The sequence below is a fragment of the Haliaeetus leucocephalus genome, unplaced genomic scaffold (assembly GCF_000737465.1).
Source record: "Haliaeetus leucocephalus isolate CR32 unplaced genomic scaffold, Haliaeetus_leucocephalus-4.0 Scaffold175, whole genome shotgun sequence".
NCBI classification, from domain to species: domain Eukaryota; kingdom Metazoa; phylum Chordata; class Aves; order Accipitriformes; family Accipitridae; genus Haliaeetus; species Haliaeetus leucocephalus.
The window spans coordinates 398,804-410,409 of NW_010972611.1; the positions used below are offsets into that span (position 1 = coordinate 398,804).

The 11,606-nt window shown below is 56.2% G+C and overlaps 1 protein-coding gene across 1 annotated transcript in view; it reads left to right on the forward strand.

Annotated features, from left to right (window-relative positions):
• The window catches only part of UBE2Q1 (ubiquitin-conjugating enzyme E2Q family member 1), an 8,582-nt gene extending 86 nt beyond the window's left edge, over positions 1-8,496 (forward strand). Inside the window, exons 2-14 of the mRNA XM_010564174.1 lie at positions 1-199; positions 1,542-1,646; positions 1,990-2,094; positions 2,433-2,483; positions 4,601-4,741; positions 5,322-5,406; positions 5,880-5,940; positions 6,483-6,573; positions 6,675-6,733; positions 7,020-7,068; positions 7,314-7,409; positions 7,573-7,639; positions 8,071-8,496. Of these exons, the coding sequence (XP_010562476.1) occupies positions 1-199; positions 1,542-1,646; positions 1,990-2,094; positions 2,433-2,483; positions 4,601-4,741; positions 5,322-5,406; positions 5,880-5,940; positions 6,483-6,573; positions 6,675-6,733; positions 7,020-7,068; positions 7,314-7,409; positions 7,573-7,639; positions 8,071-8,102 (1,141 nt within the window). The 3' untranslated portion in view covers positions 8,103-8,496. The remainder of the gene's footprint in view (positions 200-1,541; positions 1,647-1,989; positions 2,095-2,432; positions 2,484-4,600; positions 4,742-5,321; positions 5,407-5,879; positions 5,941-6,482; positions 6,574-6,674; positions 6,734-7,019; positions 7,069-7,313; positions 7,410-7,572; positions 7,640-8,070) is intronic.
• The last annotated feature ends 3,110 nt before the right edge of the window (positions 8,497-11,606 follow it).

The window sequence follows — 11,606 nt, forward strand, 5'->3', positions numbered from 1 at the left end:
CCCCGCCGGGCGGCTCCTGAGGCGGGAGCTGCGGCTGCTCGAGTCCATCTTCCACCGGGGCCACGAGCGGTTCCGCATCGGCAGCGCCTGCCCCGACGAGATCAGCTGCGAGTTCGTCCCGGGGGCCGGAGCCCGCGCCGGTGCCTCCGGTTCCCGGGGGCCGCCGCCGGGGCCCGTCCGCATCCACTGCAACATCACGGTGAGGCCCGAGGGAGGGCACCGGCCCGCTGCGGCGGGGTGAGGGGGCACCGGCGGGAGCGGTCTTGGGACCGAGAGGCCACACCGACCCGCCTCGGGGAGCCGACCGAAGCGGGGACCGGGGCTGCCGGCCATTGGGCGACCGCGGCCCGTTGGAACTCGGCGGCGTTGCGGGGACCGGCCCGGCACGGCCCGGCCCATGCGCCTTGGGGCGAGCTGGGCCCGGGCCCCGCCGTCCCCCGGGGTGGCCGGGGCTGGCCGCGGGGCACGGGGGGGACTGAGGCCGGGCTCACGTGGCCACGGGGGGAGCTGCCTCTGGTCCCCCACCTTCCCCGGGACCCTGTGCGTGGGATGCAGCCCGCGCTCGGGCCCCGAGCTCCATGGAGCTTCCCTTACCAGGACAGCAAACCCCGGAGCCTTCATGTCCGACCGGTGGGCACAGGCAGCGCCGGGGGGAACATGGGCTGCTCTTGCTGTCCTGATGGCCCCTTCCTCCCCTGTGCGAGACTCTATGTGCACCCCTTTTCCCTGCTTTGCCCGGGGTTTTTTTGGGGGGGGGGGGGGGCTTCCCAGGTGGCCCTGACCGGTGGTGCCTGGAGGAGGGGGTAATTGTGGCCTCAGCATTGTCGGGCTCTTCGCATCTGCTGTGGCTCATCCTCACCTGGGTTTTAGGGGATCCTGATTGAGGGTAGGTTTGCAATGGGGCACAGATCCCATCTCTCGTGGTGAGTTACAGCTGGGGTTGCAGCTCCAGACGAGGAGTGGCAGAGTGTGGAAAGCCCCTGGTGCGGATGCTGAACAGGGCCGGTGTCAGTGATTTTCCAGAGGGGCAACTTGGGAGCATTGTCAAAGGCTGTCAGCAGCTTTGCCCTGGATTAAAGGTGCCTACTTGGCATCTGCCCCTGCGCGGGTGCTGTTGGGTCATGCACGCCTGATTCTTCTCCTGCAGCACTTCTGGTCCAGAGCTGGCAAGGCAAGAGGCCTGCAGGGCAGCATAAAACACCCAAGGGCCCTGGAGACCAAAGGGGTGGCCAAAGCGTCACCACCCTCCATCTTCCACCCCACTCCCTTGGGCTGGGGGGAAGTGGCACAGTGCTGAGCCACAACAGCGTGGTTGGAGCGAGGGTTTGTTTTGCCCTTGGCCTCGGCATTAGCCTGGAGGGTGGATGCAGTCACTTGTGGGCCGTTCTGCTGATCTCTGCAGTCTGGAGGGATGTGTTTGTGGGAGATGTGGGGCTGCAGCTCCCTGTCCTGCCTGGTTCGCTGCTCTGTTCCCTGCCAGCTGCGTTGGTGGGACAGAAGCAGTTGCAGCAGCACAAACATCACCTTCTCCTTCTCTCCAGGAGTCTTATCCAGCTGTTCCCCCGATATGGTCTGTGGAGTCGGACGATCCGAACCTGGCAGCTATCCTGGAGAGGCTGGTGGAAGTCAGGAAAGGAAACACGCTGGTGAGGGGACACTGCGTGGGGAGAGGGGAGAGGTGGGGAGAGGCTGGCTGCTTCGGGAGGGTAAAATCCTTGCTGCGTGCCTCCAACCACCTGAGGCAGGGGGTATGTCTGGTCTCATAAGGGTTCAGGAAATATGGGATGAGCGGTTCTGTCTTCTTTTGAATTTGATGCTGGGGTGTGATTTTTTTTTTTTCCCCCATGCCCACTGCTGCTTGGAGCAGGAAGGGGCAGCCTCTGGGCCTTTGCTCGCTCATTTGTGAGGGAAAGTGTGGCAGTTAAGCTGACGCTTAGCTTGGCGTATGGGTCTCTGCAATTCTCTGACGCTTGTCTCATTTCTGGACAGCTTTTGCAGCACCTGAAGCGAATAATCTCTGACCTGTGCAAACTCTACAACCTCCCCCAACATCCAGATGTTGAAATGCTGGACCAGCCTCTGCCGGCAGAACAGGTGAGTGACTCGGGAGGAGACTTTTTAAGCTCATAAAACGAGTTCCCTGGAGTTTGCTTTAGAGGCTGAGGCTTCCTAATCCCTGAAGGAGGAATGCAGCAGGCGAGGTGTTCATCTCTTCTCCCTGGGGTGGATTCCTGTCCTGGGTGATGCCATCCTGCTCTGTTGGGCCTCTGGTGTAGTTTCCTGTAAAGGTTCTTGGCTTCACTCTGCTTTTAACTTGGTTCTGCTTGTAAATCCCTGTTTAACCTTGCCTCAGAAGGGTCTGGGAAGGCGGGAGAGCCTTGCCACAGGAAGCTGACAGTGCAATCTTCGTCTCTGTCCTTTTGTCCCTGCAGAGCACACAGGAAGAGGTGTCCTCTGAAGAGGAAGATGAAGAGATGCCAGAGGTAAGTGCCGCCTCGCCGTATGAGGAAGTACACCGGAGAGCTGAGCACAGGGAGATGCCTGCTGAAAGGTGCGAGGGCACAGGGATTGTGTCTGGGAGGAGCTCGTGGAGTCCAGACAGGGAAGAGCCTGCTGTTTGGCTCGAAGGCTAGATTGTTCTTAGTGTTTTGCTGCTGGGGACCCAGGTCCTGAGCCATGGATGGGAGTGATGTGTTCACAAACCACAGGGGACCGCAGCAGCTGAGAGGCATAGCCATGGCCTCCAAAGGCATGCAGATAAGCTGAGAGTGGAGCCCCTTGGACAATTTCTCTCTCAGCTCACGCTGCTGTGCTCTAGAGCCTGAAATTTACACACGAGCGGTGGGATTTCCGGGTTGCCATTGCTGGCAGGGAAATCACACCATGAAAATGGAACTCCCACAGAGAGGATTAGGTAGGATGGCTGAGCATGTGAGCGAGCTAATTGGCAGGAGTGGCAGAGTCAACCATACTTCACTGCAGGCTGAGAATATCATGCTGCAAAACCCACAGGCTTTGGTTGTTTGGTTTGCGGTTTAGAGATCTCTAGAAGTGGGTGGAATAATCTTGAATCTCCATGGTGACGTTTAGTGATGCCTCGCACGCTTCTGGGGTGTGAGAGGCATGGGCACCAAGTCAGCAGCACTGCAGAATCTGGGGGCAGGTCACTTAGCAGCAGCATGCCTGGCAGTTGTTGGGGTTTTTGCAAAGTTAATAGCTTGCTAAATCAAGGATGTCGTTCACCATGGTCCCCAGAGAAAATGAGGAGGCTTAAACTGGTACCAGTGTAACCTTGCATATCTGCAAACTTGCTGCTTTGTGGCAAATTTGTGGTCTGTGAGTCCTCCCGCTCCTGTGGACTGGAAAGAAATCCTTGGAAACTGAGTGTTCCCGCTCATGCTTTCTGCTAACACCATGCATCGTTGTTCAGGGACAACGCTTTCACTTAGAGCAAAGGTTTCTTGCTGAGCAGTTGGATTTGCTGGGCTGTCAGAAGAGCAGAGCAGCAGAGCCGTGCCCTGGTGCGGAGATGCATTATGCAGGTTAATCCACTCGAGGGATTTTCTAGGAGGATCTATTCTCCTATGTGACAGTCTAAAAATGTCAAAGCCTTTCCAAAAATGCTGCTCATCCAGAATAGCAGTAGCTAGCTTGGAGAGGCCGAAGTAAACACTTGTTCAGAGGAATTAATACCAGCCCTGGAGCTGTGTGTACCCACAGCCATTTGCAGGCAGCTTCTGGGTAGCTGAACCCTGAGTGCAGTAGTCACTGTGCATGGCAAGAGATCTCTGCAGTGGCCCCCGATTGCTGCGACTGGTTTTTACTGGTTATTAACACTGGGGTCTTGTACACATCAGCCCGATGAGTGTTGTGGAAAGGGATGAGGGGCAGAGCCTCTGCTGGGTTTAGGGAGAGCGTCAGGGGTGTGCTGTGCAGGGCGGGGCTGAGCTGATTTACAAGGAGACTCCAGACACACTGTGAAACGTCACATCTTTTTGAGGGGAAAACATCCTGCGCCACTGAATTTTTTGTGTGAGGGTCTCCTTCACATGCCAGTGACCTGTGTTTGTGTTAGTTTTTTTGCTCATGAAGGGGAAACAACGCAGCCCAGCAGCACTGTGCCAAGTGTCTGCAAGTTGTTCCAGCCATCCAGAAATGTGGCACGGGGCTGTTTGAGCCACGTGCGTGCTGAGATTCAAGTGCCCTTCAATTGCATGGGGCTCATTGGGGAGCATATATAAGATTAATGGCTAATTATAAACAGGCGTGAGAGCTGGCAGGGAAGAATCCGGCAAACAAAGAGCCTGTATGAGCCCAATTTAATTCTGGAAGGGGAAGTGTGCCGCTCTGCCTGCTGGCTTTGTTATGGGAGGGCGGCAGGGGCCCAGTGGCTGAAGTTTGTTCACTGAGCATGCCCAGGCCTTGCGTCTTCTGCCACTTTTGTGCCTTGCATCAGGGCTTGGGACTTACTGTGGAGAGTTGAGACAACTGGAGAGTTGCACTGGGAATTCTTCCTGGTTTAGGGCAGCTTCTGTCCACAGTACTTCCAGCAGGGAGGAGTGAAGACTTGTCTCTACCAGTTCTCCTCTCCCTTTCCCAGGACACTGAGGACTTGGACCACTATGAGATGAAAGAGGAAGAGCCGGCAGATGGGAAGAAGACAGAGGACGAAGGCATTGGGAAGGAAAACCTGGCCATTTTAGAGAAAATAAAAAAGAACCAGAGGCAAGATTACTTAAATGTACGTGTCACCCGGCGGGATGGCGGGTTGGGGAAGCAGAGGGACCCAAGGGTGAGAGCGATGGAGGCACCTGCTAGCCCTAAATCAAAGGGGCTGTCTCTGGCCAAAGGTACAGCAGTGGCTCTCAGGGGCTGTCATGGCTGATGCAGAGAAGTCTGTGAACTGCCTGTGCAGCTCAGGGAAGTAAGTGTGGGCCTCGGGTGCCCTGAGGCATTGGTGCTATGTGGGGCAGCCTTCCTGCCAGTGAGATCTGGGGTTCCCCTCTGCTCCCAGGAGCTGCACCCTACTTTGGGCTGTGGAGATGGCTGGTGGGTTGTGCTTTTATACTCCTGGGCTCAGATTCTTACACAGTTGAGAGGGCACGGAGGCGTTTCTGCTGCAGCTGCACTGCCTGGGGTGGCGTATTTGGGGCAAGGGAAGTTGCTGTAGGGGGAAAGGGGAAGACTGAGAGGTGGGGGACATGGTAAGGTCTAGTTTAGAGGCTGGACGGGAGTTCTAGCTCAGGTGTTGGCCTCGTAAAGCAATGGCCATGGTGGGTGCAGTGTAACGTGCAACTTCCCTCCTCCCAAATTCCTTGTAGGGTGCAGTGTCTGGGTCTGTGCAGGCCACCGACCGGCTAATGAAGGAGCTCAGGGATATTTACCGATCACCAAGTTTCAAGGGCGGTAAGTACTGCGGGGAGCTCGAGGGAAGGGGCTGCTGTTTGTGCCAGGGTTTTCCTCGTTGTTCTGGGTGGCACCTAATGGGCCTTAGAGCTTTTCTGCTCTTCTCAGCTGGAGAGCCTTCAGTGACTGTGGCTCTGTCAAGAGCAAGCAAAACTGCTTTATCATCTCTGTTCCCTGCCAGTGCTGGATGGAAGTGAGGAGTGTGCTGTGGGTGGGATGATTATCTGGCTTTGAGGGTGATGGTGCTCTTACCCTTTTCCCAAGCCAAAGGACTTGGGAAAGAGCAGTCGTAGGAAAACCGCTGCCCTCAGGATGGTCCTTCTGGATAAGTGCTCCTTTCCGGGGGGGGGTGGGAGGTGTCTGTGCCAGGCTGGGGTTGTGCTGCAGGGCCAAGGGAATTTGAAATCTGCGTGGTGGCTTGACCCCCTGTTCAGTCTGTCCCTGTAGTGACACACCTCTTCTCTGCCTTGCAGGATACTATGCAGTTGAACTAGTGAACGACAGCCTGTACGATTGGAACGTCAAACTCCTGAAGTAGGTGGCATAGCTTGGGATAATGCAACTGTGGTGGATCTTGGTGGTGGGACCAAAATGTCCCTATGAGCCAGAGGGGAAGTGAGCAGGGCAGGGGAGCACCTGGCAGACCTTGGGTTAGCCTCTCTCGGGCAGCTTGCTTGCTGTCTCCACATCAGAAAGGAGATGACATCTCCAGAGAAACGTGAGATAATCTGAGGGCTCTGCAAGTCTGTCTGCTGTTCCTAGAGTCCTGGAAGAGGTGCATCAGACAAAACCCCGAGCTTTCACACCCTCCAGACACCAGTGCTGCCTTTTCCTTGGGCCAGGCAGTCTTTATTTTTAAGCTGGCAGCATGCAAAAAGGGTGTGATGGTCTTCTCTGCAAACCGGGAGCAGAATGCTGACAGCCCATGCTGTCGCTGCCCTCTGGGTGAGAACCTGAGGGCCCACGTGGCAGCCAGGTTGTGCAGGTACGGTAGCTCTGGGGTTTGGTGGCAGTGAGCGTGGCCAACTTAAGGTGCATGACCTTGACTGTGACCCTCTGGGGTTTTCCTTCGGCAGGGTTGACGAGGACAGCGCTTTGCACAATGATCTCCAGATCCTCAAAGAGAAAGAAGGAACAGATTTCATCCTCCTAAACTTCTCCTTTAAAGTAAGGCTTCCCATACCTCCCCCTCCTCGAGATACGCCTGCCTCAGTGAGTCATCAGAGAAGACGTTTCTCAATGGCTTTGCTTCCCTTCTCTTGTTCCAGGATAACTTTCCTTTTGATCCACCGTTCGTAAGGGTCGTGTCACCGGTGCTGTCAGGGGGGTAAGTAACTGTTTGCCTGTCTCTGCTTGCTGAGGTCTCCAGCACTGCTTCCTGCAACAGTTTTTTCACAAGGAGTTTATCCAGCACTGCCCAGTCCTGTTATCTCCCTGATACTGCAAAAGTAGCTCTCCTGGGAAACACAGATGAGGTGGTGGGTTTTGGTGGGTTTTTTTTGGTGCATTTTTCCATCTGAGATCTACTCTGACAAAATGATTCATCTCTGGAGGAGCAGATGGGTGAGGCAGTGTCTGTCTCTGACATAACTTTGCCCAATTCCTTCCCCAAGGTATGTTCTGGGTGGCGGTGCCATCTGCATGGAGCTACTTACAAAACAGGTAGGTACTGGCTGGTACGTGGACCTGGGTAGCTGCTGCTGTCTGCCACGCTTTGTATTCCTGCTGCTCGGGCCTGCTGGCAGCCAAATCCTGCCTGTTCCCCTGGCTGGCAGCTGCCTGGCATGGCTTTGCAATGCCTGTGCGAGACTCGGGAAGGGGAACCCTTTCGTTGCTGTGGGGAAATGCAACCCCTGAGTGGGGGTCCTGTCCACGCTGGCCTCACTTTGTTGCGCTCTGTCTCTCAGGGCTGGAGCAGCGCGTACTCCATCGAGTCGGTGATTATGCAGATCAGCGCAACTCTGGTGAAAGGGAAAGCGCGAGTACAATTTGGAGCCAATAAGGTAGGGCCCAGTCAGTGTAAGAGAACTCGAGGAGTGGTTGGTAGTGGGATGGAGGCAGATGAGCGGACAACCAGCTCTGGCAGCTTGGTTCGGATAGGGAAGACGTGGGATGGCTCGTACTGGGTTCTAGCTGAACTGATGGTCACCCTGTCTTCCCTTGCAGAATCAGTACAGCCTGACAAGAGCACAGCAGTCCTACAAGTCCCTGGTTCAGATCCACGAGAAGAATGGTAAGGGCTGAGGGAGAGGGTGTGCATTTCCTCTTGCTGGTCCGGGCTCCCCTAGGCTGAGTGTGCAGGCGAGCTGCTTGAGTTTTTTTCTGCCGCAAGTGAAGAGATTACCTGGAGCAAGATGAGAGCCGGCGGTGGCAGCCGCTGTCTAACACAGAGTGTGGGGCTGCAGCATCCCTCTGCCCTTCCCCACTGGTCAGTGCTGGACTCCTTCAGCTATAACTAGAGACAGCGCATCCTTGTCCGGGTGGTGTCAGGAAGTAACCCAGAGAGAAAGCCTCCCAGTAATCTTGGAGTTGTGGCCCTTTGGAAGTGGGACATAGCGTGCTTGCACTGGTGCTTTCCGCAGCTTTTCCAGCTGTGCATTTCCAGGTGTAGGTTTGTGTTCCCCATGCAGCTTCATCCCTCACAGATCTCTCTTCTTGTTTCAGGCTGGTACACACCGCCCAAGGAGGACGGCTAGCATGGATGCTGCAGGACCAATCTGATTATCTTCTGGATGCTCTACTTGGATCTAAACGATGCCTCTTGGCTTTCTCCCAGGATGTAATAGCTTTGCCTGTTGCAGGACAATAATGGCTGTTAAAAACTCTAAATAAAACTGTGTAAGCAGTTGGACTGACCTAAAACACTTGCTGGACCCTTGCTAGCAGGCATTCTTGTTAAAACAAACTTTTGAGCCTCTTGTATCGCTGGAAACTTTTGACTCTACTCCAGTCTAGAGCGTCCTCCTTACCTATGCTATGGATTTAATTTATTTTCTTATTTCATGTACACTGCTTTTTTTTGTTACAGTGTATGATGGATGTGTATGGAAAATGTATCTTTGGAGAAAAATTACAGTTTGTTAATTTGAAGAGTGTGCTCTTTTTACTCCCCCCCCCCCCCCCCCCCAACCTGCTCTTGGGTGGATCGTACCCTGCGCTGGCAGCAGCACGAAGCAAACTTATTTGCAGTGGCTGTGCCACGCTGCATCTTCAGCCTGTGGTGGGTTGGTGGATGGAGCCGAGGGGCTGTGCTGGAGGTCAGGGCATAGGAATGGCCCAGGCCTCTTGGTGTTGGCTGCAAAGCCCCAGGACAAGCCACGCAGGAGGGTCTGGAACAGCTGCCTTGGAAGAAGAAAACCAGAAAACGTTGGTTTGTTTTGGTTTGGTTTTTTTTTTTTTTTCCAACAAGGGAGCAGGGCTTCTGTCCTCTCTCCCCTAGAGCAAGAACAGACTTTTCTTTATAACCTGCAAACTTACACCTCTGGAAATGGAGAGGGGAAGATCTGGAAGGCTTTCCTGTGTCCTGCTGTGGATGAGGGGTTTGTGGGTGTACCCCAGGGCTGCCGGCTCTCACCTCAAACTTCTCCATGTCCTGTCTTGCCAAGCGGTAAGAGATGAGTGGAGGCTTGGCTCCTTTGCCCTGTCTCTCCCCACTAACCACATGTGGAGAAGAGAGAAGGTGGCTGAGTCCCTTGTACCTGTAATTGCTGTGCTATGCATGAAAGCTGCTGAGTGCAGGGGAGTGTGGGCAGTGCTGGATGTGAGTGCTGCTGTCATCCCTGCCCAGGACTTGCTCCTGTAGCAAGGGGTCTGGTTCTGTAGGGTTTTATTTTATTTTTCCTTCTCAAGCCATCATTCCTGCTTAGGTCAGTGCCACAGGGCTGAGCCCTGGCCCTTGGTGGAAGGTATTGCTGCAGTCATGCCCTGTTGCTTCAGTCCCTGTTCCTTGCTCAAATCCCTGCTGCTCTGGCCTGAGGCTGCTGGAAGGATGTGGGTGTTGGAGCTCTTCTAACTTCTGGTGCTGTGTTCTTGGCTGGAGGGCATAGCTGACTCATTAGTGTCAAAGCTGGACCATCAGTATTAATTCACTGTGTTTGAATAAAAGTTATTAGAAAATCAAAGGGCCTCAGAAGAAGTCCATTATCTCCTCAGGCAGCTGTTCCCCTCTTTAGGCATTGTCCTGCTCCAAGCCTTGGAATAAAAAGGTGCTGTAGGAGAGGGATTACTGGTGGCTGCTCTGTGCTTGCTGCAGGAGTGGCTCTGGCCTCGGCCGGGGATTATTTTTAAGTGCTTTGCTGAAGGACAGGAGGGTTTGTGATGCTGAGCAGCTCTGCCCTGCCCTGTGCTCTGCTCCTCTGCCCTGGACCAGCATCCAGCAGGGTCCTGGACCCTCCCCAGCCCTGCTCCTGGTGCCGGTTGGGGGGAAGGAGGCAGCCACACTCCACTCCCCTCTTTAAATCAGCCCCAAGGAACGTGCTGGAGAGGGGGGGTAAGATGGTTTAATGAAGGTTTAAAAAGCTTGTGGTGTTGCTGTTTGGTGAGGTGGGGGCTGCACCTGCTGACCCCAGTGATGGGGTTGGGTTTGGGTATACTGAGGTGGTTGGGAGAGCTCATGGCATGTGCACTCCTGAATCCTGGTGGCTTTCTGGGCCAGGATGAGTGGGAGAATTGAACAGGGCCCTGCAGGACCCTCTGTCACTTGGATGCTGACCTGGCAGGCGTTGAGGCTAGAAGCATGGCAGGAACAGCACGAGCTGGTGTCTGGCAGGCGTCTGCCTGTCCCGTCTGTTCTCACCCACCCGAGCGTCAGGATCCGTCATCCATCCTGCTCTGAGATGAGCTCAGCGCTCATCACCACCATGCTGGCTCAGCTCTTGTTTTGGCTTCTCGGGAAAGCAGGTGTGCTGTGCCATCTGTCACCGCTGCCGGAGACACTCCCACAGCCTTTCCCTGCGGGAGCTGGGAGGGAACGGGGACAGGGAGAGAGACTTCCCAAAGGAGACGTATGGATGGCGCGCCACAGGGAATGCTGCCGCAGCACAAAGCCACTGAGACGGTGCTGCCTGCGCTTCTGCCCTGCTGTTGAAGCCCCCGGGAAGATTAAGAGGGAGTATTTAAATCTGCCAAAGAAAGAAAACGAACCAGCACCTTTCACCAAGCTAGCACCCGAGTTTACTGGTGCAGGCACGGAGTTTTCCTTGGCCTCAAGAAGGCGAAGCTGAAGCCAGCCAATATCCCACCGCCAGTTTGAGCGCCAGCCTAGCAGCAGCACCTTGCCACCGCAGCGCTGGTGAGGAAATTGCCACCACTTCCTATGGCGCTGCTGGCAATCCTGCACCGCTGCTCAAGGCTGCCCAGCACCTGGATGGGGTGGGGTGCAGTGCTGGGGACCAGCCATCCCTGCCGAGTCAGGCTCCATTCTCCCAGTGCCCCCTCACAGCAGCAGGAACCCCCATGGGTAGGAGCTGGCTGGTCCCTGGGATGTTCTCCAGCCCCTGCAAACAGGAGGAACTCGTGTCCTGCCCCAAACCAGGGCAGCCCTGTCCTGGGGGAGCATCTTTACCTGCAAAACCCCATCCCCATCCCTTTCTGTTGTGCTGTTGCACACGGGTGGGTAGGGGCACCCCACAGCCTAGCTGCCAGCCCGGCAGGAAGCCAGATGGCTGGGCTCAGCTGGGGTTTTCCGGCGAGGTCTCGGTGCAGCCAGCAGAAGTAGGTCTTCGCTGGTGTGGTGGGAACCGCAGCCGCGGCGGCAACGAGCGCACCAGGACCGTGCCCTCCCTCTCATCGGGCTGTGCATGGGTGTGGGGGGGGGATCCGTACATGGGGTCCTTGCACGGGGGGTGTGTGTGGGGGGGTGCGCCTGTGCACAGGTGCCATACATGGGGGGGGTCCATGCACAGGGTTTGTGCAGGGGGTCTGTGTATGGGGGCTGGCTTGGGGGGGGTCTCTGAGTGGGAGCCACACACAGGGTCTGTGCGTGGGGTCCATGTCCAGGGTCAAGACACCTCGTCCCATCAGCTGGGCAGGGTCCCGAGGTGTCCCAGCCTCACCGGACGGGACACCCCCCCTGCCCCGCCGCTCTCGGGGACCACGCAGCCCAGGGCAGCCGCCGGCCAGAGACATCGGCCCGGGGAGGACGGGGCCGGGACTCCCGGAGGCTGCCAGGGCCGGTGGCCGCCCGCCCGGCCGGTGCCGCG